This window comes from Lepisosteus platostomus, chromosome 3 (assembly GCF_059453375.1).
Source record: "Lepisosteus platostomus isolate fLepPlt1 chromosome 3, fLepPlt1.hap1, whole genome shotgun sequence".
NCBI classification, from domain to species: Eukaryota; Metazoa; Chordata; class Actinopteri; order Semionotiformes; family Lepisosteidae; genus Lepisosteus; species Lepisosteus platostomus.
The window spans coordinates 53,396,263-53,420,236 of NC_142613.1; the positions used below are offsets into that span (position 1 = coordinate 53,396,263).

At 43.2% G+C, this 23,974-nt stretch overlaps 1 protein-coding gene across 7 annotated transcripts in view; it reads right to left on the reverse strand.

Moving 5' to 3' along the window:
- The window catches only part of LOC148675071 (uncharacterized), a 37,101-nt gene extending 13,593 nt beyond the window's left edge, over window positions 1-23,508 (reverse strand). Inside the window, exons 1-3 of one of the 7 annotated variants that reach the window (XM_088626052.1) lie at window positions 16,958-17,413; window positions 16,748-16,826; window positions 1,066-1,147 (exon numbers count right to left, since the gene is read on the reverse strand). In XM_088626052.1, coding sequence (XP_088482178.1) covers window positions 1,066-1,147; window positions 16,748-16,816 — 151 coding nt within the window. In that variant the 5' untranslated portion in view covers window positions 16,817-16,826; window positions 16,958-17,413. Of the gene's footprint in view, window positions 1-1,065; window positions 1,185-16,747; window positions 17,414-23,407 lie in introns of those variants that run through there. The other 6 variants (XM_088626054.1, XM_088626057.1, XM_088626050.1 and 3 more) reach the window with 6 other exon arrangements.
- Between the last annotated feature and the right edge of the window lie 466 nt (window positions 23,509-23,974).

Here is a 23,974-nt window from a genome sequence, read left to right on the forward strand (position 1 = left end):
ATTAAACATCACTAAATGACAGGTGTGGTTTCTTCTCACTCAAACTAAGCAGTGTTAACAACAGTCAAACCTGTCACATTACTAGATGCTTTGGCTAAACTGTTGATGTTCACAACATGCATATACTTTTAACTCCCTATTTTAAGTAATGTCTAAGACTTTGAAGAACAATGAGCTGATACATAAGCTTATACAAAAGAAATGAACTGGACTTTGGCCAGTCTCCGCAGGTATACGGTCATTCAATCTCCTTGTCCTACTGTTCTATATTAAGAGTGGAGGTGTCCATGGCAACAAACCAGACAGGGGTTCAAATGCGTTTGCAAATGTCTCTCAGACAGTTTTAGGAACAAGAAAGGTTTCCAAACTATGCGAGGTCATACGGCCCTTCTAAAGCTTGCCAATGGTACAGTGTAGGTAAAATAATCTCATCCTGCCGTTACTTGTCCACATATGACAAGATGGCAGGGTAGCTTGTTCCATACCCCTAAAACTCTATGTGTAAAAGTGTGCTCCTTATTAGTGCTCAAGACCAGACACAGCCAATATATTCAGCCCTGTTCATCAAGAGAAGTAATAACAAGTGAGTACGTTCTGTAATAGAGAGTAGTAACAGCAATAACAAGTGAATAATGGCAGTAATAACAAGCCCTTCGACCTGCCATGCAGACAGCTCCCTCTCACTTGCCTCTTTGTTTGCATTTCCCTTAGCTACTGACTGTGAGCATTTTTAAGTAGCAGAGAAGGCAAGGAAAAGAAGAGACTGGTTGAGCTGAATGGAAAGCAATTAGTAAGGGTAAAGGTAACTAGTAAGGGTGTGATTAGCAGGTCTCAGACCTAGATGAATAGGGGATGTCTTCAATCGTATACCATTCTGAACACCATTCTCAAATTAATCTGAGCCCCAGTCTGCTGCTGAATGTTATATACTCCACACACCTGAAGGGTAGGACCATACGTTACCTACAACGGCAAGAAACCCAGCAGGGGACGCCTTTGTGAGGATTTCTTTTTATATTTCTTTGACATGCCGACAGTATCAGGCGTGAGAACTGCTACGCTCACCCCTGTCGATCTGCACGAGCTCCTGGTTCTCCCCCTCCGAGTCCTCGCTCTCCCCTCCCTCGTTGCTGCCATGGTAGGAGATCTGCAGGGAAACACAAACACTGGCTGAGCCTCCTCCCCTGCTCAGAGCAGTGCAATGAAGATCAAAGGTGAGACGGGCCACCGTATGAACATCGCCAGGCCGTAAAGCCTGTCCTGCATGCTCCGGGGCTGCAGTATCACCCCAGCTCCTACCACTTTTTAAAACAGGCCGCTGGGAGCAGAAAATCAGCACATTTACAATTCAAAATAGCAATGAACACAAAAAGAAAACACTTGGCCTCCATTAGGTTACTACTCTGGCACCAGGCGGCTCGGGGTATTTGTTAACTATCAAGTGAGCAGAAGGACAGTGGGCTTAAGAGAGAGAGAGAGCCCTGCTAATCATAGCCTTCCTGGTCCTGACTCAGAAGAAACAGAGAAACAAGAACCAGAAGGCACAGGTGGAAGTGCATTTTAAACCGAGAACAGGAGGTACTTCTTTACAAAATAGTCATGTTGTTGAAGCCAACATGCTGGTTTCTTTCAAGAAACCACTGGATCCTCCAGTCAGGACAGGAGACACTTCTCTGGACAAAGGGAGGTGGGAGTGTGGATCAAGCTGCCCAACCATGTTGTTGAAGCTGATATCCTGGTTTATTTCTAGAAACAGCTGAATGAGATCCCCAAATCAATTAACTTCTAACTCATCAGGATCTGAGTCCTGCCTTAATGAGTCAAATGAGATGGCAGAATGATATGGCAAGGAGGGGAGCTTTCCTGGAAAGAGCTTCCAGCTGGTGAGATGACACACACAAAGAACCTTCAAGCCTTCGGCCTGGAAGCTTTTGTTTCCATAGTTACCATCATCCACAAGCAGGTTGCACACGAACAGAATACAAACCAAAGTCTTTGCTTCCGTCTCCTCACAAGACCTGGCCTCTCCACTCCAGGTACAGAGATTGACAGATCAAAACAGACTCCTATTTTATGGACACACAAACTGTCCAGGAAGGCAAACATTTTGGATGCTGCTTTTTAAAGCTCCCTTAAAGACGCTACTTTGAAACAGCCAGAAAATCTGAAAAAAAGAGATGAAACAGGTACGGAAAACATTTTTTTAAACAACTTAAAGAAAAACTAGGTTAGAAATCCCAATGACATTACATATCCAGTTTGTGCCGATACTCTCCATCAACGCTGAGAGGCGACAGTGCCAGGACTCACATGCCTGAATAACGTCGTTCTGTACCCTAATAAACCTACCTAACCTTCAGTCGTAGCTCTGTGGCTTGAGCTTCATTTGACTACGGAAGCTGTTGCTTCAGAACAACCCAAGTTTTAGTCGATTGCTGTGATAACGTTAAGCGTGTGTACTGTAATCACCTCAGAAAAGCACAGCACAGGCCGCTTTCGGAGAACAGCAGCTCTGTAAACGTTACTCAGTGCAAACAGAAAGGAAGTTGCCACAAGGTTATTTCTTAACAGAAGTACAGATCGCAGGCTCTGTTGAGCCCGCAGAGCTGACACATGAAACCGTGGTTTCAGCCACACAAGCCACACTTCAAATTCTACGATCACTCCTGGAGATAGGCGAGCTGACAGATGGTTTCAGCCCTCCTTATCGTGTTGATTCCTCACATGCAGCACTGAAAAAGAGACTTCATAAGGGCCCTGGCTTTTTTTTTTTGGAGCAAGAACGGCTGTGCCATTATTTTAGTTTTTTTTTTTAATCGCCATTGGACTAAAACTCGACTTTTTCGTCATTTCAAATAAAGATGGCTACATTTTTCCACGTGTGGCAATAAGGAAATCTTGGAGCAAATGCCCTGGCTGCTGTCTACAATATGTGAGCACGCAGAGAATCAGATGTGTCTCCAGCACATTCCGAAGAACTTATTCCACTATTGCCAATTATGAAAGAGGCAGGAAATGGCTGAGCAGAGCATGAAGAGAATTTACCAGAGGAAGTCTGAAACACCCTTATGGCTAGTTACTGTTTCAGCCTTGCCAGACAGTACAGCAAGGAGAGAGGTGACAGCGAGAGGGAACTGTGGAAAAAGCAGTACTGCAGGGAGGAGAGAAAATTCCCTCACATCTTCCTAGCCTGCATCACACATTCTGTGTGCTCAGAAAGTGCTGATTATCCTACCAGTAAGTCTTTGGGCACTGCTACTGCTCACATTCCTCTGTGGCACTGTAGTCATCATGCCAGCTCCCTTCCTGGTCCCACTCGCCTATTCCTGACCCTTGACCTCTAACCCCTTCCCCCTTGTCATTAACACGGCCCCACACCTCCTAGAATGGACAGCTTTGTACTGATAACTGCCCCCCACATTCTAACCCAAGTAGTTACATATAGAGCAGCAAGGAATAATACATACGTACACACGTAGATCGTCACAAATCACCCCCTTTGTTCCCGGTTCGGCATGTTGGAGTGAAAGCTCTGCAGCTGTTAGAAAAGAAGAAGACTTTTCTCCAGCACTATCAGAGAGAAAAACAGCTTATCGTCTACCATCAGGACACTGTATTTGGACTCAGTCCCTGTCCACTCTCTTTGAAACCAATATATTCTGCCCACTGTTTTTCTTCCCTAGATTAGGTGTTTACATTTTTGGTAAATAACTACATGCCTGTTCTCTGAGCCAAGCATTCTGAAGCAACAGAAGAGATGCCCCAGCTGAACCAGCAGTCATTGACCAGGCACCTCTGAGTCTGAACACAGCAGCCATTCAGTGCCAAGGCAGACCGCTCAAGAGGGCTGAGGCACTAAACAAACTTAAGGAGTGCCAGGAAGTACCAGAGATTAATGAGTGGAATTTCAGTTCTACTACTGCCAGAATCCTCTCTGACAGGTATTAATGTTTATTTTCTAAGGCAGCTCCTAGTTTTGCTATAGAAAAATACATTGATCATTTTCTAACCCCTTTATCCAACATATCACAGGGCAGCAGCGCTAGAGCCAATCCCAGCAAGCAAGGGACGCGAGTCAGGATACACCCTAGACAGGACACCACTCCATAACACGGCACACACTCACAGCTGGGCCAATTTTCCCCAAGCTCATTATCCTACCAGTAAGTCTTTGGACATCATCACAGCAAGAAATCAGGAATTCACCAGAAAGTCTCTGGACCCATGAGAACATACAAAATCGTCACAGGGACTCAGAATTGAAGCCAAGACGCCAGAGCTGCAGGGCAGCAATGCTAACCACTGCGGCACTGTGCCGCCCACAGAAAGGTACTGTAATTGGCAATATGTTTTATTTAACGTGCTTGATTTCCCAAACCCCTTGATTCTCATTCATTCAAAATAAGATGCTCTTGAGATATACACCGCCTGAAGCTAGCCTACACAAAGGCTAGCAGCTCACATGCAAGGGACTGGACTTCTAGAACTTAGGAGACTAATTCCAGATCTTTTTTTAAATACACTTTAATTTGGTTTCCATTTGTGAACTCTAGAGTGGCTTACTTGTAAAGCTCCACTCCATCTCTCATTTTCTATCTGCTCCTGTATCAGGGTATGCTTCTGTTCTGTTCACTGCTAAGTACCAGAACACACCCTGTTGTTTATATATCACAGCCAAAACACTATCTCTTCAGAAGACGGGATGAGAAAACGCACATGAACCTGCTATAGCTGCTCCTGTCTAGCCTCTCAACAGTGCATGGCAGAAATTGGTAGAATATACAGTGACTTCCAAAAGTATTTAGACCCCAACACTGTTGTCACAGATTGTTGCTTTAAAGCTTGTAGTCATGTCAATTTGTCATATAGTGCTCAACCTACTCCACACATTCAAAGCAAAAAAAGAATCGGGAAACATACAGTATGAAAGAAAAATGGAAAAGTTATGATTGGATACTCATTTCCAACCCTTTGCTGTAAAATCTCATTTAATACAGGTACACATAATTAACAAGTCACACAATTAGTTGAGTAGCTTCTATCTGTGTGCAGTATTAACAGTTTTCATGACTTCAAAATAAATACACCTGTGAAATACACTCTGCACAAAAAAAGGTAACATATCAGATAAGTGTATAAAATGGAGCCCCAGACACTGCCTGGATCAGCCTGTCTCTACACACTGAGCAGCAGGAGGAAACTGGTGAGGGACAGCACTGTGAGGCCAACAGAGGCTTTGAAAGAGCTACTGAGTTCAGTGGCTGAGATGGGAGAAAATGTCCAGGAGTCAACAATATCCTGGACACTCCACAAAGGTGAATTGTATGGAACTGAAAAAAACCTCTCAAATCAACAAAGCACCAACGTTATACTACAAACACAGTAAAAGATTTGGACGCAGATATGACAGAATTGGATCTTTTTGGTCTGAATGCAAAGTATGATACAAACACAAACACAACACAGTGCATCACTCATTCAACACTGTCATTCAACATTCCTGTTAAGCATGGTGGTGGCAGCAGTCTGTTCTAGTCCTGACTCTCGTCAGCAGGGACTGGGAAGCTTGTCAAGACTGATGAGAACATACTGTAGGTGGACCAAAGTACTGGCAAATACTAGAGGAAAACCTGCTTCAGTCTATCAAACACATACAACTGGGATGCAAATTCACCTTGCAGCGGGATAAGGATTCAAACGACCAGGTCACAACTTCTGTACACTGGAGTGGTTTAAGAATTAAGAAACTTAAAAGTCCTTGAGTGGCCCAGTCAAAGTCCTGACTTGTATCCTATTCCAAAGATTCCTATAGAATCTGTGGAAAGACTTAAAAACCACTGTTTATAAGCAATCCCCTTCAGTGTTTTTGAGTAAAGCTGGGAAGGTAGTAAATTGTACCGTGCTGGTGTGCAAAAGTGGTAGAGGTTTACCCCCAAAAAACTTGTGGCTATAGATGTTGACAAATGTGCTTCTACCAAACACAAACATTGAGTTCATTGAAGAGCTGAATACTTATGCAACTAACATATTTCAGTTTTTCCCTGTAACTTTTAATGACATTTACTTTAACTTATCTTACCCTTGGAAGTCTTTAATTTGAATATTTGGGTTTAAAATAAAATATTAACGCTTAAAAATGCTTCATTTTGTAATTTGAGAAAACAGGACATCACAGGCAGGGTCAGAACACTTCTGCAAAGTACTGTACCTCCACTTTGAAACAACATAGAACTCACCATGCAAACTACTTACACCTCTATTTTATTAATACAATGGTATACTCGTAGATACTGTAAGTAATATCTAACTCAGGGGTACAGTATCTATGCAAATAACACATCATTAGCAGCATTTGAATAGATAGTCTACACCTGTAGATTATCATGAATATCCCATCAAAGGCTCTTTTCTTGCAAGTCACAAATAAGTTAAACAGAAATAAAGAAATGGCTGATAACTTTGGATGATACTCCAGACACATCAAATGATCACTGCCCCTCCAGTGCTTCCAGTGCTGGGAGATTAACCATCAAACCCAATTATCTCCCCACTGAAGGCAAGAGATGCTTCAATCTCTACAATACTGGTGGCTCAGGCAGTAGAAAATAAGTAACCTTGCAAACACCAGGAGGCCCATTTTCGGAAACACATCATGGTACTGGGCTTCGACAACCTTTTGTGCCTCCTATTCTCCATTCTTCTCAAATCGTCTCATTGATCTTGGAATTGAGGAACAGACACAAACAACAGGAGGCCATTTAACCCGTCTAGCCTGTTTGGTAGTTAATTGATACGAGCACCTCATTCAGTTGCTTGCAGAAACTAACCAGGGTATCAGCTTGAACAACACGACTGTGGTGCTTGCTTCATGCTCCCACAACCCTTTGCATAAAGAAGTGCATTCTGGCCTGGTTGAAGGGCCAATTCAACAACTTAGCCAAGCTCTTTGGGTGCTGGTGCTTTAGAAAGACCCACATAACCTGAGACACATTAGCGCCATTCTCAGAAATAACTGCACTTTGAATAGTTTCCACTTACGCCATAGTTTTCTTTGCCTTGTCACTGCCTTTGATGACTGTTACCACTGTAGGCAAAAGGCCTGTGGATGAACATTTCCTCTTGCCACCATTTATCCAGCTTCCAAAAACATTGGTGCTTTTCAGTTGAAACTAAGATTAAATCTACTGAGCGACACCATTTTTCATATCTTAATATTAAAAATATTTCAAATAGTCCTTTTTGTAAACACAATGAAGCAAATAAAAGCAACAAAGCTTCAACAGCAACAAAGTTTCAAAAGCATTACATTACATTCAACATGTACATGTCAGCTTTGCAGGATGCGAGATAAAACAGGCAAGAACAGCTGTTTGCAATTGTTTCCTTCAAAGGAGATCATTAGCTGTAATCATGATAAAAAACATAAGAAAGTTCACGAATGATTAGCGACCATTTGGTAGTTAGTAGCTGATTGAACCGCAGATCTCATCCGGCCATTTCTTGAAAGAATTCTGGGCATCGGCTTCAATAACATGGCTGGGTACCTTGTTCCACAATCCCACAACCCTTTGTGTGAAGAACTGCCTCCAACTTTCAGTTTTAAAACACACTTCCACATGGTTTCTACTTGTGGCTTCTGGAATAGCTTATTTATAAATGAAGTGACAAAGAAAATGCAAATTGTTGCTTCCTTTAGAAGAAGCAGGTTATCTTGGAAAAAGTGCAGGAAAGCAGATACAATTTTCATTTTACAGCTGTCTGATCCACTTCAAGCTTTACCAGGTGAAGGCTCTTCGTACAAATCGCACAGAAGAAGAACAGCAGGATCCTTCATGTTATTTCAACTCTGCGGTCACCTACTGTAAGCAAATATGCTCAGAAGAAGGCAGCAGAGCGACATCGGGCAGCACCTGGGTTGGTTTATATAACAGCCCTCAGCTCACAGAAACCAGAAGGGGCTAAACTGGTTTGTGATGGGATTCTTATCTGCTCCCTTGATCTGTCTGTGTCACTCACTGACTCGCGCTCACACTCCACACACTGGCCCTTGTGCACATTCAGCATGCATACTCGCACGAGCAAAACAGACAGGACAGGGGGGACAACATCTTTTAAAAACTCCACCTTTACCCTTCCACAAATATCTCCTGCCTGCTTTTTAAACAAACACTTTGAAATTCCACCTTTTAACACATCCATCAATAGAAAACCAACTTGCCAACTCACACTATAGTTTAGTATTCAACAACAACAATGGCTCAGCATCAGTCTTGTTTGCTGCCATGTTCCAGAGAGCACAAGTGGAAACTATGTGGAACACTTTATCACTATGTGTTAAAACTGAGAACTGGATGTCCTTCTTTACACAAAGGTTTGTGGGAGTGTGGAACAACCTATCCATCCATGTTATTGAAGCCAACACCCTGACTTCAATCTGGCTGAGATCATCCAATCAGGACAGGAAGCACTTTTTTTACACAGATGGTTGTGGGAGTGTGGAACAAACTACGAAGTCATGCTGCTGAAGCCAATTTCCCGATTTCTTTCCGGTGATACTCTCGGTCCATTCAGCTATTAACTACAAAATGGGCCTGATGTTTCTAGTGCTGCTGCAGCCTGAACTCACAACATCAAGCATGCAGGCATTGCAGCATTGATGCAGGCCTGATATGTTGAGTCCTCCTAGCTGTCTGCGGTACCACAACATGCCATACAGCCTACCAAGCTCCATCACATCAGGACCAGCTGCTGGAAAAGCTGGATAAGCTCTGCAAGAGTTTACCACAGTCACTCAGCTCAATATTTTAGCAAGTCAGGCCTGCTTTCGACACTCCACTTCACTCTCATACTCTTTGCATGGACTACAGAATACTCTGTCGTTTCCTACAAAAGAATTTGTTCTTCTTTGGGAGGGAAGGTCACACCTATGCAGTCAAGTTCACTGTATTTATTTAACAACTGTAAACAGCAGTAAGAGCCAAAGGCTAAATGGCTGGAGGCCAGACCCTTAATCTAAAACAACCTGCCTGACCACATCACTGCACACCATGCACAGAGCATGCCGGCTGACCAAAAAAGAAAAAGAAATTCATCTGAACAGCTCTTCTCAGACTTTAAATCTGAAAAATTACTCGAAAAAAATTCACAAACAAACTTGCGCCAGTCGCAGCCTGATTTTCAAAAGGGGCAAGATAGGGGACTAGATTCTTTCAGGATTCTTAAAAAGGCAGATCCCGTTATTTTGATTTTTTAAAATGGTAAGAAAATGCACGGTTTTTAGTTTATTTTAAAATGCATTGCAATTTATACAAATTACCTCAAAACTAATGAATTTCTTATTATCTCCGGCGGGCTCAACCTGACTTGATGACATTCTAGTAGACCGGCGAAACTCATGTAACAACGGCTTTCTTATGAGACGAGACTGAGTTAAGCCACCAATGGCCTTCTCACCTGACTTGAGTGTCATTGGCCGAACGTGGGACGAGCTGTGATGACATGTGACACCTGGGACTCGTAGAGACTAGTCAAGGGACATTTACAGAGGGTTTGAAAAGTAATAGAAACACCACGCAATATGTGGATATTTATTAACTAAAAGGGAGTAAGGCTGCCCTTTGCCTTCCGAATAGCTTCAAACTGTCATCCTGACTTTATGAAACCACTCTTGAACCAGTTTAGCTGTGTGTACGGGGGTTGTTATCATCTTGAAATATGGGAACATCTTGAGGAAACAATGTTTGCACCATATGTTGCACAAAGTCGCCTAAAATGGCTTTGTGTTCCTTGGCAGTAATTCTACTATGCAGAGTAATAATCAGACCCAATGACTCCCATGGGATGGCTGCCCAGACAATAACAGATCTGCCACCATATTTAACAGCTGGGAACAGGGCTGAAGGCTTCCTTTGGCTTTCTCCAAAGACAAACCTGTGCAGATACAGGAAACAGAGTAAAAGGCAGCTCATATAACTTTCTTCCCTTCTCAGGAGTCCAGGATTTGTGCTCATTACACCAGGTTATGCATTCCTGCGCATAGGCCTTGGTTACAAGCTAGGTTCTGAATGGTAGCTCTACCACAAATATCAGCTTTGTGACGCGCCTGACATACAGCGTTTGTTGTGACTGGGTCATGGAGGTGTAAGTTCAATTCTGTGGTCATTTCTTACTTCTTTTTAGCACTTAAAACAGGACACTTATCCTGTTAAGTGTCCATCTATCCCCGTCGGTGAGCTGCAACTTGTGACCATTGTTCCTCTTTCCTGCTTTCCGGCGTAGTTCATCACAGTTTTCGACACTGTTCCTCTTTACCGCATTAAATAAAGTTGCTGTTCTTGTGACTGGCACACCTGCAATTCGGGAACCAACTATTTCACCTGTTTCAAAATCTGTAAGATCTCTCACGTTGCTTTAGAAACTTGCATATTGAAAGTGTTGATTCTCAGTCTTTTAGAGAGGAAGCATATGAGTAATTAATATTGACATAAACATGAAACTCAGGTGTAGATTCCTTGATTCCTTTTTCATTTTTGTTACTTGAAAATTAGTCCTTTTTCGTTAGTTGTTTCCATTATTTTGTGTCCACACCCTATACAAGTCCCTGCTCTAAAAGACAACATTAGCAATCTGATGTAAATCGTGTCACAGATGTACAACTTGTTTTGTTTTCAGCAAGGGACACAAAGTCTATTAGCCTGTAACTTTCACAGTAGAACTCCTGTTGGAGGCAAATATTGATCCTCATAATGAATTTAACTTTCATATCTGTCTATTTAATATCGATGCGCTGAATCCAAAAACATAGTAATTTTCCTCAATAGACGTTTGTGAATATGTTGCAGTAATAAAATAAGTTTCTTATTCAGAATATTTAGCAAAAGATGACAGCAACCAGTCTTGCACAAATGTCCTGTGCACCTTTTCATCTGTGACACAGTGACCCTTTCCTCCGTCGAGTCTTACAGTAACTGCTTGTGCAAAATCAACTGACGACTTGGTAGCTCTGACAGTTTTCCAGAAATGTCAGCAAGGTTTAATTTCTCACGCGCTAGCAAACAGAAACCGTGCCAAACTTGCTCTCCCCTGTGACTGCTTCATTCTGGTCATCTTATCTCTGTTCGAGGCCCACTTTCTCTTTTCATCAATTTTGTACCTTGCAGAGTAAAATTAGGTTCTTTTGCTTCTTTACAATCTCTGGATAAATGTTTAAGTTAGCATTGGACTGAGTCCCTGTTTCTGTTGCTGTTGAAACTTGGTCATAGTTGATAGTTCCCTATCTCCTACAGTAAATTGCTTTTCTGTTGTGCATTCACTATCATCTCCTGACACTGTAAATAACTGATCCTGCAACTAAAATAAAAAGGCACTCCATAAAACACACCTGATTAATAGCAGCCATATACATCAGGAGATGACACAGATGTAAACCAGGGTTGTAGCCCCTGCCAAACTACACAAGCTGTAATCTACAAGCTCTCTCAGTACTGGCTGCTTCTCACTGGGTAGCACACAGTCACAGCCCAAGGTACAGGAAAGGAAACATACAGCATTTCCCAAATACCAATTTGCAACAGCAGGGAGTTAGCATTCACACATTTCATAACTCTGCCTCCTATGCTTCCCAGAGCATGTGTGCATTTGATTCTCTGCGAGTGTGTGAAAATGTGTGCACGAGTACATACTGTATATTCCGTGTATGCTTACGTGAGATTCTGTGCGAGTGTGTACGACTGTGTGAGATTCTGTGCGAGTATATGAATCTGTGTGTGCGATCCTGCAAGAGCCTGAAAGTGTGCATATACTGTAAGTCTGCATGAGTTTGTAGGTGTGCATGTGTGTCTGTGTGAGTGTGTAAGTGAGGTTTTGGGTAAAAGCTGAGTTCTCCAAGCCTGAACTCCTCATTGAGATTGCGTGTGAGTGTGTAAGTGTGCATGCAATTCTTTGTGAATGTTCAAGTACAGTATGTCTTCATGCACTTTTGTGCAACTGCAACAGAGAATGACTACGTGCAATGCTGCATGTGAGTGTCCGTGCAATTCTGGGGGATTATGTGTATATAATAGGCAATCACATCGCACCCCACTCCTGATTTGCACAAACATCATCTTTTAGCAGAATAAGTGAAAATTGGAGATGCAGACTCGGGTGCAACCCGACCCTAACACCATAATGTGATGGTGACAAGCTGAGGCTTTGGCCAATGTGTCCTCTTGGACACACCTGGATTGATTTCCTGATTAGTGTCTGTTATTGGAAGCCAGGGGAGAAATTAAGAGCTTCTATAATTGGCCCCGTCAATCCAGTGGTTAATCCGCAGGACTATCAGTGTATATTTGTGGCCAGAATGTGTATGAGCTGGGGTGCAATTCTGTGCAAGTGTACGAGCATGACCGACCCTGGGCAAAGGTGAACTAGGCGACTGCCTAAGGTCCCGAGGCCAACAGGGGGTCCCCCCAATGTGCAGCACAAACTATTTTCAAACGTGAGCTAAAAATTCCCTATAGTGGTTCTTTCTGTTGCTGCTGTGGATTTTCCTAATCATGTAAAAAAATGACCAATAATCGAGTATGTAATATGTTTCTGAAGCACAGAAAAGAAGAGCGGGATAAGCTATCTCAAAACAGAGGTACGCTCAAGAAAGATTGAGTCTGTAGATACATGTAGCTAGCGAATGGCAGACATGTCACATCTTCAAGCTAGACATGTACTGTAGACTATTGGAGGTGTTTTACTGGACGTTAAAAGGTTCACCTTTCCTGCAATTGTACACATGACGTGTGGGCTGCCTGGCCAAACAAAAGCGTGAAAGCGAATAAAAATGCACCGTTTTCCTTGCCCTTTCTCCTGTATTTCATTAAATGGGGGTATTGTGATCTGAACCTGTTGCCCATCGGATTGCAGACAGTGACAGCAGCAGGAGCAGAAAGGAGTTTTTCAGAGCTCAAGTTGATTAAAACATACTTGAGATCGAAAATCTGGGCAAATTGATTTATACAATGTATTTTTGATAAAACTTTCCCATCAGCCGGGCCTCACTGTTCTCACCTTCCTTGTTATTGAGTCCATTTGTTTTTTTTTATTTCTTAATTTTATATTTATTTCTGCAATTCCTTTATACAAAGATCAGCGCAGGCCTGTGTATGAATATGACCGCATGCGAATCTGTGCAAGTGTACGAGTATGACTGTATGCGAATCTGTGCAAGTTCACGAGTATGACTGCGTGCGAATCTGTGCAAGTGCACGAGTATGACTGTGAGAATCTGTGCGAATGTAGAGGTATGACTGCGTGCCAATGTGTGCGAGTGTACGAGTACCACTGTGTGCCAATCTGTGCGGGTGTATGAGTATATATACAAGATCCTGTGCAAATACACACAATAAGTAAGTGCGTGCAACTCCTGGTGAGAATGCGAGTAGGGATGGAGGGTTAATACACAACAGTTTAATGTATGGAATATCAATGTTTTCACTTCAAATTAACACCTGGGAACTAAAACTCGGGCAAGGATTCTGGCTGTGTGAAATGCAACATGCTGTGCATGCGGTAGCTGTCTCTCTCACCACTGCAAACTTCTTTTCTTTCACTGAATCTGGAGATGTAGTGCTAGCAGGCTCTTAAAGACTAATTTATTTTCTAAAACAGCACCTCGATTTCAATGTAGTATTCACAAAAGTCTACTTTCTCCGAGAAACTCCAAGAAAACTGTAATCAGTTTTCATATTTTAAAAAAAAACTTTGCAATAAGGTATACCTAGGAGATTCTAACATTACCCGCCAAAGCTCAAAACCTAAATCCCAAAAGTTCTATTATCGCTTTGATTAAATGTATGATTCAGAACTAGCTCATAAAGGACATTTCTGAAGAATTCATGATATATTGTGAAAATTTAAATATCTAATGTAAGGTACTGAATCCTTGATGACGAAGAACTTTAACCTACAGTATATAGCTCTTATAAAAGCAACCATCTCAAAGTGCTTACAGTATGTGCAATCATAATCGTAGCACTTACTGTTTTAACGCTACAAAAGATTAGAAATCCCTAGTTGGGCAATATCCTTAGAACTGGGGTAAAAAAGCTATGCTGTTCCCCGTGCTTGAACTCCTCACTCCGTGTAATTCATCTACCTCATCTGTTTAGCCATTTCCTGCCCTAACTTCCTGTCCAGCAGCTCCTCTGCTCTTACTGGCAAGTTGCCCTGTAAAGAATCAGAAATGCTTGTATCCAAAGATGCCCACTCTGCAGACCACTCCTGTCTCACTCAGGGCCTGTCTGCAAAGGTCTTCAGTTGGAATAAAAGACTGCAGAAAATCGATAGAGCCATTTGTTCAACCTAATACAAGTGGAGAAGCTCTGGGGCTGATGGCTCAGGTGGGTGCTGTGCTTCAGAAAGGGAGAAGTGTGACTAGAAATGTGCTAAACAAAATCCAGAAAACGTTAATTATTCATTTTCAACCCACGGATATTTGTTCCATCGCCTCACGGTCGGTCTGTGGTAACAAACTAAAGTTTTTAGAATCAAACTGATAATGTACTCCTCACTGCAGCTGTTAACCTTGCTTTTACATACCCCTGTTTTTTATAGCACAAGGGACACATGACAGCAAACAAGAGCACACCCCCAGGTTAGCCAGGTCCACTAACAGCTGGGGTAATGTGCCCTTTGTGCTTGTGTCAGGGATTTTCGGTAAGGATTGGAAATGTGCCCTGGTGATCTTCCATGCAGTTACTGTAACACTCTTTCCTATCTCTTATTTTCTCACTGCCTGGACAGAACCCAGTGCAGGGAATGTGTGCGACATCAGACCCTGGGATGCCAGAACAAGGACCGCAACCACTGGGCCTGGGACCCCCAGAGGTTTCTTCTCTTGCGCTGGCAGTTTTTGCTTTCCTCTCCTCCATGCCCACACAGTCAACTGTCGTTATATTAACTACAATATTGATCTGTAAAGTGAACTGCGGCAAAGTGTTGGAAAGGACATGATAACAAATAAGTCCATGGATGGATGGATAAGCAAATGGGCGGACTGACAGATGGATGGATAGAAAACAGGGAAGGGTTGGAACAGAAGGATGGATGAGTGGATGGAGGAATGGATAGACTGAGGGATGGATGAAACAGATGGATTAAGGATGGAATAGAGGGATGGGTGAATAGACGGATGGATGAACAGAGGGATGGATGAAATAGAGGGATGGAGGGACAGAAGGATGGAATGGATAGACAAAGGGATGGACAGGAGAGTGGGATGGAAGGATGGAGGGGGAGAATGGACTGACAGATGGACAGATGCATGGAATGGATGACCCATCATTGCCGGCCTTTGGCGAGAAGGACTTTACTCAAACGCGGTTTAGAGTCCGCTCCAAGAACAACATAAAACAGCAGCTCTGTCAACAGCACAAAAACCAACTTCCTCAATGTGTCAATTATTTACAGTTCCACACTGATTATCTAACCTCACACAGATAAAGTAGCAGTCCAGTTCAGCGTGACAGCTTACAATACAAATAGCAGCAAATGAACTTAATTGCAAGAACAGGTATTTAGGAAAACAGCAAAGCTTCACCTGTGCCAATTCTGAGGAGAGCTGCACTGTTTCATGGGTAACACCACAATGGACTAACATTTGGAGATTCTGGGACAAGGTGTATCTTGGGTTTTTTGTTTTCCAAAACTAAATTTGTTTTTCTCCATGTCAGGTACAGCACCTTCAGTCAGCTATTTCACTAGCTTTGCATATTTATTTCAGACAACCACACGCTGGATCATGTTAATCTGATCCATATTGCCCTTTTAACCTCGGGTTCTGTCACAAAGCTCTCCACAACCAGCTCTATTACACCATATTCAAATAAGAAAGCTCATAACGAAACAAGCAATCTGGGCCCAGCAGCCTCCTCTGGTTTGCAACCTTTCATGGGTTCTTATACAACTGCAAGTTATAAAGGTTACCAGTGCTGAACTTCAGCTCACACCCCTGAGCTACTTCATCACCCACTTCATCTGGTGAAACCACAAACGCAGTAACTCTGCTTCAGCTTTTCTCATCCTCGCAGCAGGCCAAGGAAATGCAGTCTAAAGTCTCAGAGAGAGGAACCAGTGTTCTGCCGAGTGCAGACATGTGTATGTACGTTCACAAGCTGCTGAGATGACAGTCTGTACTGAGGGAACCCTTGTGCAGCTGTGTAGTATGTACACCAGCAATCCCCCAAACTTTTCAACCCGGAGAGACACTGCCAGGAGGAAAGTGAAAGTGTGCTGTGCCACACGCCACAGACAGTACAAGCAAAAAGTGAAACTTGTGCACATTCTGAACAACAGTACCTGTACAGCACTGGAAGGAGAAAACCATTGCAAACGACTGGTGCACTACAGCACAACAATGGCTGTTAAAGTAGCACAAGGCACTGATGTGTTGTGCAGAATCTGGGTTCTATAAGCCTGCATAGAAAGTCATAACCATCAGCTTATACACAGAACACCAGTGCACTGATTGTGTTTGTCATTTGTAGAATCAGATAAAACAGATACAATTCCAGACCATATATATATATAACAGAATGCACCAAAAACAACCTTAAATTGCACATTTCGTGCAAACTAAGAGGAACGCAGAAAAGGCAGTTCCACCTCAAGTTTCAGTTGGAAATGTCCTTTCAGCTAGGTGTTTGGGTTAGAATATGTAAATACTGTACATGCTTCTCTGTTTTTTATACTTACTGTACACTGAAAGACTTACCTTGAACTGAAAAGGGTGAATTTCATTTAGAGACTGTCTTCTCAGCTTTTTCGTTAAAGTCTTCAACATCGCGGTTGTTCTTTTTTAAATATATAGAAATGTTTGATTTAGGTCGTGGAAAAGAGAGGTTAAACCAAATAACGACAGGGATGATGGTGTAACTAACGTGACAAGCCTGCACAGAGTCGAGAAAGGCACACAGGCAGGCACTCAAGAAAGTTCTGTCGTGGGGTGAGAGAAGGGGGAGACGTCTTCAGCCCCTCCGTCCGATCTGATCAATACTTCAAGAAGAAATCTGGCCACCTAGCTTTAGTTTTCATGGAACGGTTACGGCGAGAAAATAAAAAGTCCACATTGTCCTCTTGTTACCGTGTGAATGATTTACAGTCTCCCACGAAAATCGGTTCCCACTGGCTCCATAAATTACTTTATCTTACTTTTCCAATCGTCCCTACTAAAACTCCAGCTACACTTATCGCTCCCCCTTCCACACCCCCCGCAACGCTGTCCAAAAACTAAAAATGATAAACGCGCAGCTTCTTAGGGGTCTCGAGTCGATGTCAACGCGGTTGCACACAGACACGCATACACCACACATCCCCACTCTCACACACACGCACTCGTAGCAGGAGCGTACACTCTCCCATGAAAAATACACACTGTGCGTCTCGCAGACACGGATCTAGCACTGCCATTGGTCCTTGAAACTGATGTCATTTTTTTTTTCTAAGGGGAGGGACGTGGTTGCATCTTAAAGGTGTATTTGCTGAGCCTACGTTTCCTTGATGATTAAAATAATTAATTGCGATAATATAGCGCTTCCCGGATTCCCAGAATCCCAGAGCGCTCTGCACACAGTAGTAGCTGCAGCGCTTGAAGGAAGTGTATACTTGTATAATAAACTGCTGAGCTAAGTAACGCTCAGCGTTTTATTTAATTTCAAAGGTTATTTGAATATTGTTTTTTATTTCTCTCAAGCGTTTGAAATACACTGCCCGTCTTTAGTAACGTATATATATTTTAAAAAAAAACATATGCAGCGGTTGACAAGGGTCATTAGTGGCTCTTCTGTTTTAGAAACTGTCTCGAAATTAGAATATTCAAACTTTCAAAAGTATCACACATGACTGCCAGTGGAAATAAAGGCCACACGAGCAGTGATGGTGCAGTCTCTCTGCGTGTCTAGGGTATCCTGTTTCTGGACAGGCTCTGTGGCATGGGATATGCAGGCTGGCCTCAGAAATGTTCAACAAGGTCATGTCATGTGACAGGGCTGTCCAGGGAATGTCCCAGCATGCTCTGGTGCACCTTACACCAAACACACAGGTATGCTGCACAAGGAGTGTTTCCTGACATCCAAAAGCATCTCCACACTCTTCAGTGACTTAATCCTCATGCCTAACTATATATTCACAGACCAGCCAGTGAAAAAGTACTAGGATTTATTTTTTCACCCCCTCTTTGTCAACTTTATGTTTTGAAGAAGCAAGGCATTTCAATTTTGTATGCAATATATTTCAGTTACACCACTGTTCCAGGCCACCAGAGTCTTCCAATTTTAACCCCAATTTGAATACCTTTTTTTTTCATAATGGTACTTGAAAAACACAGTGTCATGGCTCCCCAACACCAAAAGATGTGAAACATGAAATACCAGAGTAGCAATAAACATTTTGGTACTCCTGCTGGTTACAAGGGTTAGAACATTAAAACACGACTGGCACAAATTGCTCCTCCTGGCTCCTCTTAGATTGTGATGTACAGTACAGGGAATCTTAAATTGGCAGAAGACACAAAAATGAGTATGGCAGCACAGTGGTTGGCATTCCTGTCTCAGAGCACTCGGGGCCTGGGTTCAATTTCTGGAGTACTATCTATGTGGAGTCTGTATGTTCTCCCCACGTTTGCGTGGGTTTCCTCCAGGTTAATTAACTTCTGGGAAAATTGGCCCTGGTGTGAGCGTGTCTGTGTGTGCCTTTTGATCTGGCCTTGCACTTATTGCTTGCCAGGATGGGCTCCAGCTCCCCAGTTATCCTTTAATCCCAGTGTTGGATAAAGTGGTTAGAAAATGGATAAAAGGAAGGAAGAAAATCCAGAAGGGGGGAACAGCAGCAAGGAGACAACAATAAAAAAGACTAGAGATTTAAGGTCATGGAGCGGGCAGATACTAGGAAAAAGAAATTCAATATTGATCAGTTTCAGGAAGTAGGAACATACTGTACACTGAAGATAGCACATGCCTGACTCAGACCTGTATGAAAGGATTCTGTGTGTTTATACAGAGCCTTGCAGAATTATTCAATCAATCCCACGTGTTTCTCATTTAAAGTTCCAGACATGACACTTTGTAGTCACAATTAATATCTGTTATATACCTAACCCGCAAGGCACACATTCAAGGCCAGTAAGAAAGATAGAAATGCATAGCTGATACGAATGAAAATGGAAAAATCATGAATGCAGAAGTTTTCAAACCCTTTGGTGTGGCAAACCTAACTGACTTTAGGTGCACAAGACTACCCTAATAATTACTTACTCTGTGCAGTATTTTTTGTTCATAAGATTTCAGAATAAGAACACCTGTCTCTGTAAGGACCCGCAGAGATGCAGACAATTTCAAAGCTGAGATTCAACCGTGAAGACCAAGGAGCCAAAACCACACAGGGATAAAGTGGTAGAAATAGACAAATCAGGACAAGGGTCTTAAAATATTTCCAAGACCCTTCATATCTCTTGGAGCACGGTGACGTGGACCATTAAGAAATGGGAAGCACCCAGACACTGCCTAGACCTGTCTGTCACTCCGGCGTGAATAGCAGGAATCTGGTGGGAGATGCCACTGTGAGGCCAACAAGGATTTTGAAAGAGTGGGGAAAGAGTGAGAAAGCGCGATAAACTGAGAGCCCCAAGCAACTTGAGAGAGCTTGAGCCAATCTGCGAAGACGGATGGGAAAATATTGCACCATGCTGGTGAGGAGGGTTGGTAGAGACTCATTCAAAAGGACTTGAGGCTGTAAATGCAAAGGTGCTTTTGCCAAATGCTTTCAAGGGCCTGCATACTTAATAATAACATCTATGTCTTAACCCTTTACAATTTCTTGCATCAGGAATTATCTTTTCACATACCCCAGCTTGCTCTCCATGAGACACACAGACAGAGAGAGAGCCTGGGGTCAGAGTGCAGGGTCTGCCATTGTACAGCACCCCTGGAGCAGTTGGGGTTAAGGGCCTTGCTCAGGAGCCCAATAGAGTAGGATTCATCTGCCAGCTGCAGGATTTGAACCGGCAACCTTCTAGCCACAGGTGCAGATCTTTAGCCACAGAGCCACAGCTCCACCCCCATACTTACCTAATCAACATATTTTGTTAGGTTTTGCTGATATTTACTGTAACATATTTACTGTAATTTTACAAAGTTTAACAAATGGGTATGCATCATGTTTCAATTTTAGAAAAGGGGACACCACGGGTGTCTGAATAGTTTTGCAAAGCACTGTACTGTCGGTTATGTCCTTATTAGGATAAAGTGGAGAAACATTAAAAAGCAAGAAGAAAGCTTGGGTTATGAAGCACGGAGCGTGCAATTCAAATCCAGTGAAATTATGGTCAGACAATACAATGCTCAAATAAAGCCGAACTTAGAATATTGTGTTGAGCTTTGGCCAACATAGCACGAAAAAGGAAATTTTAGCCTTGAAAAGAGTTCAAAGAAGAACAACCAGAATGATTCCAGGTCTCAGAGGATATGCATATACAGTACTGACAGGATAAGGAAGCTAAATCTCTTCAGTCCAGAACAGAGGAGACCAAGAGGAGAGCTGATTTAATTGTATAAAATCCTGAAGAATACAGAACTGATGATATGGGGGAACTGATAAGCTTATGTTTAGTGGTGAAACATCCCTGCCAGCTGCTTAAGATACAAAGATACCGTTGGCCTCTTCAAGAAGCCCTTGAGTTTTGACCAGGAGAAAACCTCCCAATCTTATTGCATTCCAAGCTTTTAAAAGCATAATTCATTGCTAATGTTGCAAAATAAAATGTTGTTTTCTTACAGACCCAGTATTTTGTCAGTGCTGGTGGTGGCTGTTTCTGAACATGTGAACACAGACACACTCGGATATGACAGCCACCAGCTCCCCAGCTCTGCCAGTATGTCCATGTGATTCCAGAGACCAGGTCTCCAGCAGCAGTGTGGGCCTCCATCCTGGCATCATTCAGTTGTCCTTTAAACCCAAGAACGTAGGGAACTTTCCGGTAATAGGACCATTATTCAGTGATTTGCATTGAGCAATGTAAAATTGCTTGGCTTATTGAATGTTCTGTAGTTGAACACAGTTTTCTGCTGTCACTGTCGATACAATCTTAAAATCAGGTGTTTTTTTGTGCCTATGCAGCATTTACAAAGGTTATACATGCCTTTGCCTACAACTCTATATACAAAGTATTCAAAGTATATAAAGTCTTATTCTATCCTGATAATGAGTTTCCTATCAGGCACATAAGAACATAAGACAGGTCACAGACAAGAGACAGCCTATTGATCCATCCAGCCCCTTTAGTAGTTAGTAGTTAATTGATCCCAGGATCTCATCCAGGTGTTTCTTGCAAGAAGCCACAGTATCTGCTTCAACATATTGACTGGGTAGTTTGTTCCATACTCCCACAACCTTTTGTGTAAAGGAGTGACTCTTGTCCTGATAAGAGAATCTCATCCAGCCGTTTCTTGAAAGAAGCCAGGGTATCACCTTCAATCATATGGCTGGGTACCTGGTTCCAGACTCCCACCACCCTTTGTGTAAAGAACTGCCTCCTGTTGTCTGTTTTTAAATGCAGTAACGTATCAGTTCTTTCCAGACCCTATGTGGACGACACAATCCGGGGTAGTGAGGAAACACTGGGGAGAAAAGCCATGCAGGAATCGGGAATGAATACGGGGGGCGTGTCCAAAGTGCGCAGGTGTCCAGGGGGTGAGTCCGTGGAAAACAATCCAAAGAAGAAGTCCAAAGGAGAATCCAAAACAGCACAAAAGTCCATGGCCAGGTGATTTATCCAAAACAAAGAATTAAAAATGTAAAACCTCGGTTTTACATCTCAGTTGAAGGATGGCGCCTTTTTACAGTACAGTGTCATCATACTATACGCCTCCTATTAAAAACTGGAACCGGGTCGGGCCGGACTCGCACGATATGGAGATCAGATGCAGAGCCCGGATTAACGTCAGCGCCTGGCTTTTAAGGTGGACTGGGAACAGGCTGAAATGGGACAGGTGCACAAAATCAAGTCTGAAGTGAAAGGGCTGGAGTGCCCTTAAGGGGGAGGGACTACAGTCGTGACAGTGTCCTTCCACACAACAGGCAAACAAGCATCTTCAACATCAACTTTGAGGATTTACTTTGTTCACACTACAGGAAAATGGGAGGAGAGGGGCATAGAACACAGAATAACTGTACCTACTGCAAATATATTGTGTGGCAAAGCACTAGCAAAAGCATTTCAGGACCTGGATGACAATGTCACCAAGTTATCTTTTAATAATAATAAACACTTATGTAGTGCTTTTCTGGACACTCCAAGTGCCATACAGATAATAAGGGACTCCCCTCCACCACCACCAATGTGCAGCATCCACCTGAACGATGTGACGGCAGTCATAGTGCACCAGAACACTCTCCACACACCAGCTTTCAGTGGGAAGAACAGAGTGATGAAGCCAGTTCAGAGATGGGAATTATTAGGAGGCCATGATTGGTAAAGGCCAGATGAAAATTTAACCAGGACACTGGAGTAACACCCTGACTATTTACAGGAAACGTACTGAGCTTTTTAATGACCATGGACAGTCAGGGCCTCGGTTTTACATGTCATTTGATGGATGGCGCTTTTTTACAGTACAGTGTCATCATACTATACGGCCCCTACTTCCAGCTACACATCTTCCAGCACCAACCAAACTTACTGAAAGGCCTATACGTAGTCTTTTGGTGGCTTGGCGATCTAGGGTGCCGATTAAACCCCACTGATGATATTGTAACAACCACAGAGTTCGGTACGTAATGGAGTAGGCGTAGGACTCACGCAAAAGGGGTTGAACAACAAATGTATTAACCAGACCCGGGGAAAGTTACACACGCTGGGACAGGGGGTTACAGCGCTTCACCTACATTGATACAGACACGAGAAGGAAGAGCCCCCCTCACAGCCCCCGCCCCGTTATATACAGTCCGGTTCCCACAAGTCCCGCCCCTCAGGCGCTGTTCCCGGCCCGCCCTGCGTGCGCATGGCCCAAGGGGACGGAGCAGCCGTTAAAGCGCCCCACGTGAACGCCACACTGTCCTGAGGCAGTAGGTGTGAATAGTTTTTAGGAGCCTGATAAACTTGTAGGATTAATAATAGGTGGAGACAACCTTGAGCAACATCTATGAAAATGCTTTGAAAATATTCTGCTGTAAAAGCGGGTGCAATTTCAAGTCTCTATGGATAAAGGCATAAAAGCACCTATGTAACATAAAAGTTTACACGTTGATTCGAATTCACATTCACACAAAAAAACAGCGAAGAAGCTCTGATGAAACGGAAAACATTCGAATATAGATATAGGCTTATTAAACGTCTCACATGGCGCAGTTCTGTGTTTCTTGAAAAGGAGAAAAAACTCACGAACACCAAGGTTCGGCAAAGGTTTTGTGAACTGCCGAGGTCTCGCTGGTACAACACTGACTCGGCTACCATGGCCTGTTATGAAAGAGCAAGAGGGCACTCGGCTGATCCTGATTTTCAACCTCTGCTGTGGCTTCCGAGTGCGCATTGGGAGGTATTGACACCGAACAATGGACGGGCAGAGGAAAACAGAGTGAAAACAGCGCTGGTCGCGGTTCTGGCGCGGACTGGCTCGGTCACTGCAGAATATTGTCACTGTATTTTCCCGAGCGAAGGGTAGCATAGTGTAGTAGGTAAATCTGGGGTCTCCTAACTGCCAGATTGCAGGGGTTCGCGGTCCCGCCGCTGAGCTCTCTGTTGTGTTTTAATGGAGGTACATTAGCCAGGTGGTCTAATCCGCCTAGTTGTAAAAATTGGGACCAACAGTTTGGGCCGGGGTATAATCCCTGCGATAGATCAGCGTCCCCTGTGGAAGTGGAGGAGGGGGGGAGTTACGTTTTCTTTCTGCCGCGAAAAACCGAGTTCGCCCAGGTTGAGAGATTACCTGCTGGCTCCACGCAACCGGAG